At 52.0% G+C, this 2,920-nt stretch overlaps 1 protein-coding gene across 2 annotated transcripts in view; it reads right to left on the bottom strand.

Moving 5' to 3' along the window:
- FBL (fibrillarin) overlaps positions 1 to 2,625 on the bottom strand; it is a 12,423-nt gene extending 9,798 nt beyond the window's left edge. Inside the window, exon 1 of one of the 2 annotated variants that reach the window (XM_011984008.1) lies at positions 2,535 to 2,625. In XM_011984008.1, coding sequence (XP_011839398.1) covers positions 2,535 to 2,544 — 10 coding nt within the window. In that variant the 5' untranslated portion in view covers positions 2,545 to 2,625. The remainder of the gene's footprint in view (positions 1 to 2,534) is intronic. The other variant, XM_011984017.1, reaches the window with a different exon arrangement.
- Between the last annotated feature and the right edge of the window lie 295 nt (positions 2,626 to 2,920).

The raw sequence follows: 2,920 nt of genomic DNA, 5'->3' as shown, positions 1-2,920 counted from the left end.
ATTACAGGCTTGAGCCACCGCGCCCGGCCAGTTGTTCACTTTTTATCTTCTATCCCCCTTCAGTCCACTTTCCACACAGCAACTAATAAGTGCTGTTTTTGTTTTGTTTTGTTTTATTATACTTTAAGTTCTAGGGTACATGTGCACAACATGCAGGTTTGTTACATATGTATACATGTGCCATGTTGGTGTGCTGCACCCATCAACTCGTCATTTACATCAGATATATCTCCTAATGCTATCCCTCCCTACTCCCCCCACCCCACAACAGCACCCGGTATGTGATGTTCCCCTTCCTGTGTCCAAGTGTTCTCATTGTTCAATTCCCACCTATGAGTGAGAACATGCGGTGTTTGGTTTTTTGTTCTTGCAATAGTTTGCTGAGAATGATGGTTTCCAGCTGCATCCATGTGCCTAACAGCACTCAGAGCTCATTATTTTCTTGCCCAAACCCTCCAACAGTTTTCCAAAGCCAGGACCTTCATTTAGGGGAGATGCCACAGCTAGGTTTATGAAAGTCTCAACCCAGGCCTAATAAAAAGGAAGTATTGGCATGTGCACGGGGCGGAGTGGGCAGGAGTGTAAACTTTCAATCCCAGATACTCAAAACATCTCATTTCAGGTCCTGGAGCTTTTTGGGGGAAAATGTACCAAAAGTACCCACTCCTCAGAAAAAACACATGTTCACACAAACTTTTCCAGTAAGTTCTTTTTTTGGGGGAAGGGGGGTTCCACAAACTCCCTGATTTAAAATCTGCTTTCCTTCCACAGCCTTCTCCATCTCAAAAATGGCAATTCCATCCTTCCAGCTACACACCCCCAAACCCTTGGTTATCCTTGACTCTGCTCACACACCCACATACAATCTGTTGGTTCTGTCTTCAAAAGCATGTAAAACCGTCAGCATGTCCACTGCTTCCATCCTGGTCCACCACACCACCTCCTAGATTACAGCAACAAGCTTCCCACCGATTTGCCTGCTTCCACATTTGCCACCCTGAGGTCTTTCACACATGGAAGCAAGAAGAATCCCTTTTAAAAATGTCAGACTGCACCACGCCCCTGCTCAAAAGCTCCCAAAGGGTTCTCTCACTCAGACTAAAATCCTTACTAAAGAGCTAACACCTGACAACTTTTACAACTTCACATTCTACCACACAACGGAGGAAGGTTGGAAGAAGGGGTATCCTCCATTTCTGAGGGAATCATAGACCAGGATGCCTGCAGGCAAGTCAGGATCTCAATAGGAGAGATACCTGGCCTACAATCCCTCAGCCCACTTCATCAGGAGATCCCCCAAACACGGAAGAGAAAGGGAGCTTGGGAGAAGGGCACGGATCCACAAATCTCCTGCCAGGTGACCCCAATCTCTCCACACAAACACACACACAAAAGAAAAATAAAGCCTGTTCCAGGAAAACAGACCCTTTGGGCCATGGTGGAAAATTCTCCAAACTCAATGAAGCAAGTTCTCACACAGACGAGTGAGGGTTGGGCAGGCCAGATGGAGGAAGTGCTCAGACACCACGGAGGAGGATTCTAATTTTGTTCTCTTTGAGAAAGATAAAGACAACAACTAGAGCCAATACTATTATGTCAAGCACTGTGCTATTTTTTTTTTAAACGTCGCATAATCCTAACTGGCGCCTTTTTATTGATGAGAAAACAGAGGCTCAGAGAGGTAAAGCCACTTGCCCAAGGTCACACAGCAGGCTAAGAAGCTGAGCCAGAACTGAAATACTAAACTGAGGCCCTTCTGCTGTCAAAGCCAGGACCCTCATCATTCCACCATGAAGGCAGTGGGTTCAGCAGAATCTAACGGAAAATCGAAAGAATAAAACCACTTACGTCCTGTGACAACCACCCACCCCCCTACCCCAATCTAATGCCGAGCTTGTTAAGTCTCGCCCCGGAGGTGGAAATCTTAGTCCCCAAATCTCCACTCCATCCCTGGGGATCCGCCCCCCTGTAAGTGCAGAAGGCGGGAAAGTGAGCCAGAGTGCCGCACACGACCAACCGAGGAGTCCTCCGCTCCGGCCCACTCGGAAAAGCTGGGTTGGGGGATAAGGGGATGGTGGTGGTGGCAGCGACAGGGAAGGCAAATAGGGGCTTCCCACACACATCTCCAGGACCCAAGGTCAGGAACTCTCCATCTCCGACCCAAGGCTGATTCCCAAAACACGCCCAGCGATCCAAGACTCCAGATGCCGGGATCCAGACTCTAGTCCAAGACTCCTGAGTGCCGCCTCCTGCCCAATATCCAAAATCCCTATTAGACGGCCTCAATGAGACGAACCCCAGGTCAAGACCCCCAGTGCCAGGCCCAAGGCCTTCTTCGACTCACGACCGTGACCTCCGAAGCCAGTCACAAACCCCTAGACCTCCTGGAATCAGGATTCCCCTTCCCACATGAGACCGGATCCGTGCTCAGAACCCCTGCCCCCAGGCCAAGGCCCCACCCCTCCGATTCTGGCCTGGCACCCGGATTCCCGCCCGGCCTCCGTCCCTGATCCCGGACCCCACCCCAGCCTGACCTGGCTTCATGGTGAGCCCGGGTTTGTGCGGCTCCGGAGCCCGCGGCGTTCACAACTCCACGAGTCCGGGGCTTTCGCACGTGGAAAAGAGCGCAGGCGCGCGGCGACGTGCAGCGCGTGACGCAACCACGTAGCCCCGCCCCGGGCCCCTGCCCCGCCCGGAGCTCGGCGCACGCACAGTGGGCGTGGATTCTCGAGCCTATGGAAACTACGCCGGTTACCCTCACTCTCTGCCTTGCCAGCCTTTGCTTGTGCAGCGGTCTCCCTAAACTCGCTTCCGGTTTCCTCTGCCCCAGTGCGAGCACCCCAGTAATCAGGGCTCATAGCGAGGCCTTCGCACGGGCTGTGCCCTCTGCCCCTTCTTTTGTATTTCTAACTCCCTGAGG

This window comes from Mandrillus leucophaeus, unplaced genomic scaffold (assembly GCF_000951045.1).
Source record: "Mandrillus leucophaeus isolate KB7577 unplaced genomic scaffold, Mleu.le_1.0 Scaffold106, whole genome shotgun sequence".
Classification (NCBI taxonomy): Eukaryota; Metazoa; Chordata; class Mammalia; order Primates; family Cercopithecidae; genus Mandrillus; species Mandrillus leucophaeus.
The sequence above is the reverse complement of the archived record's forward strand: the minus strand, read 5'-3'. Positions and strand labels throughout refer to the sequence as shown.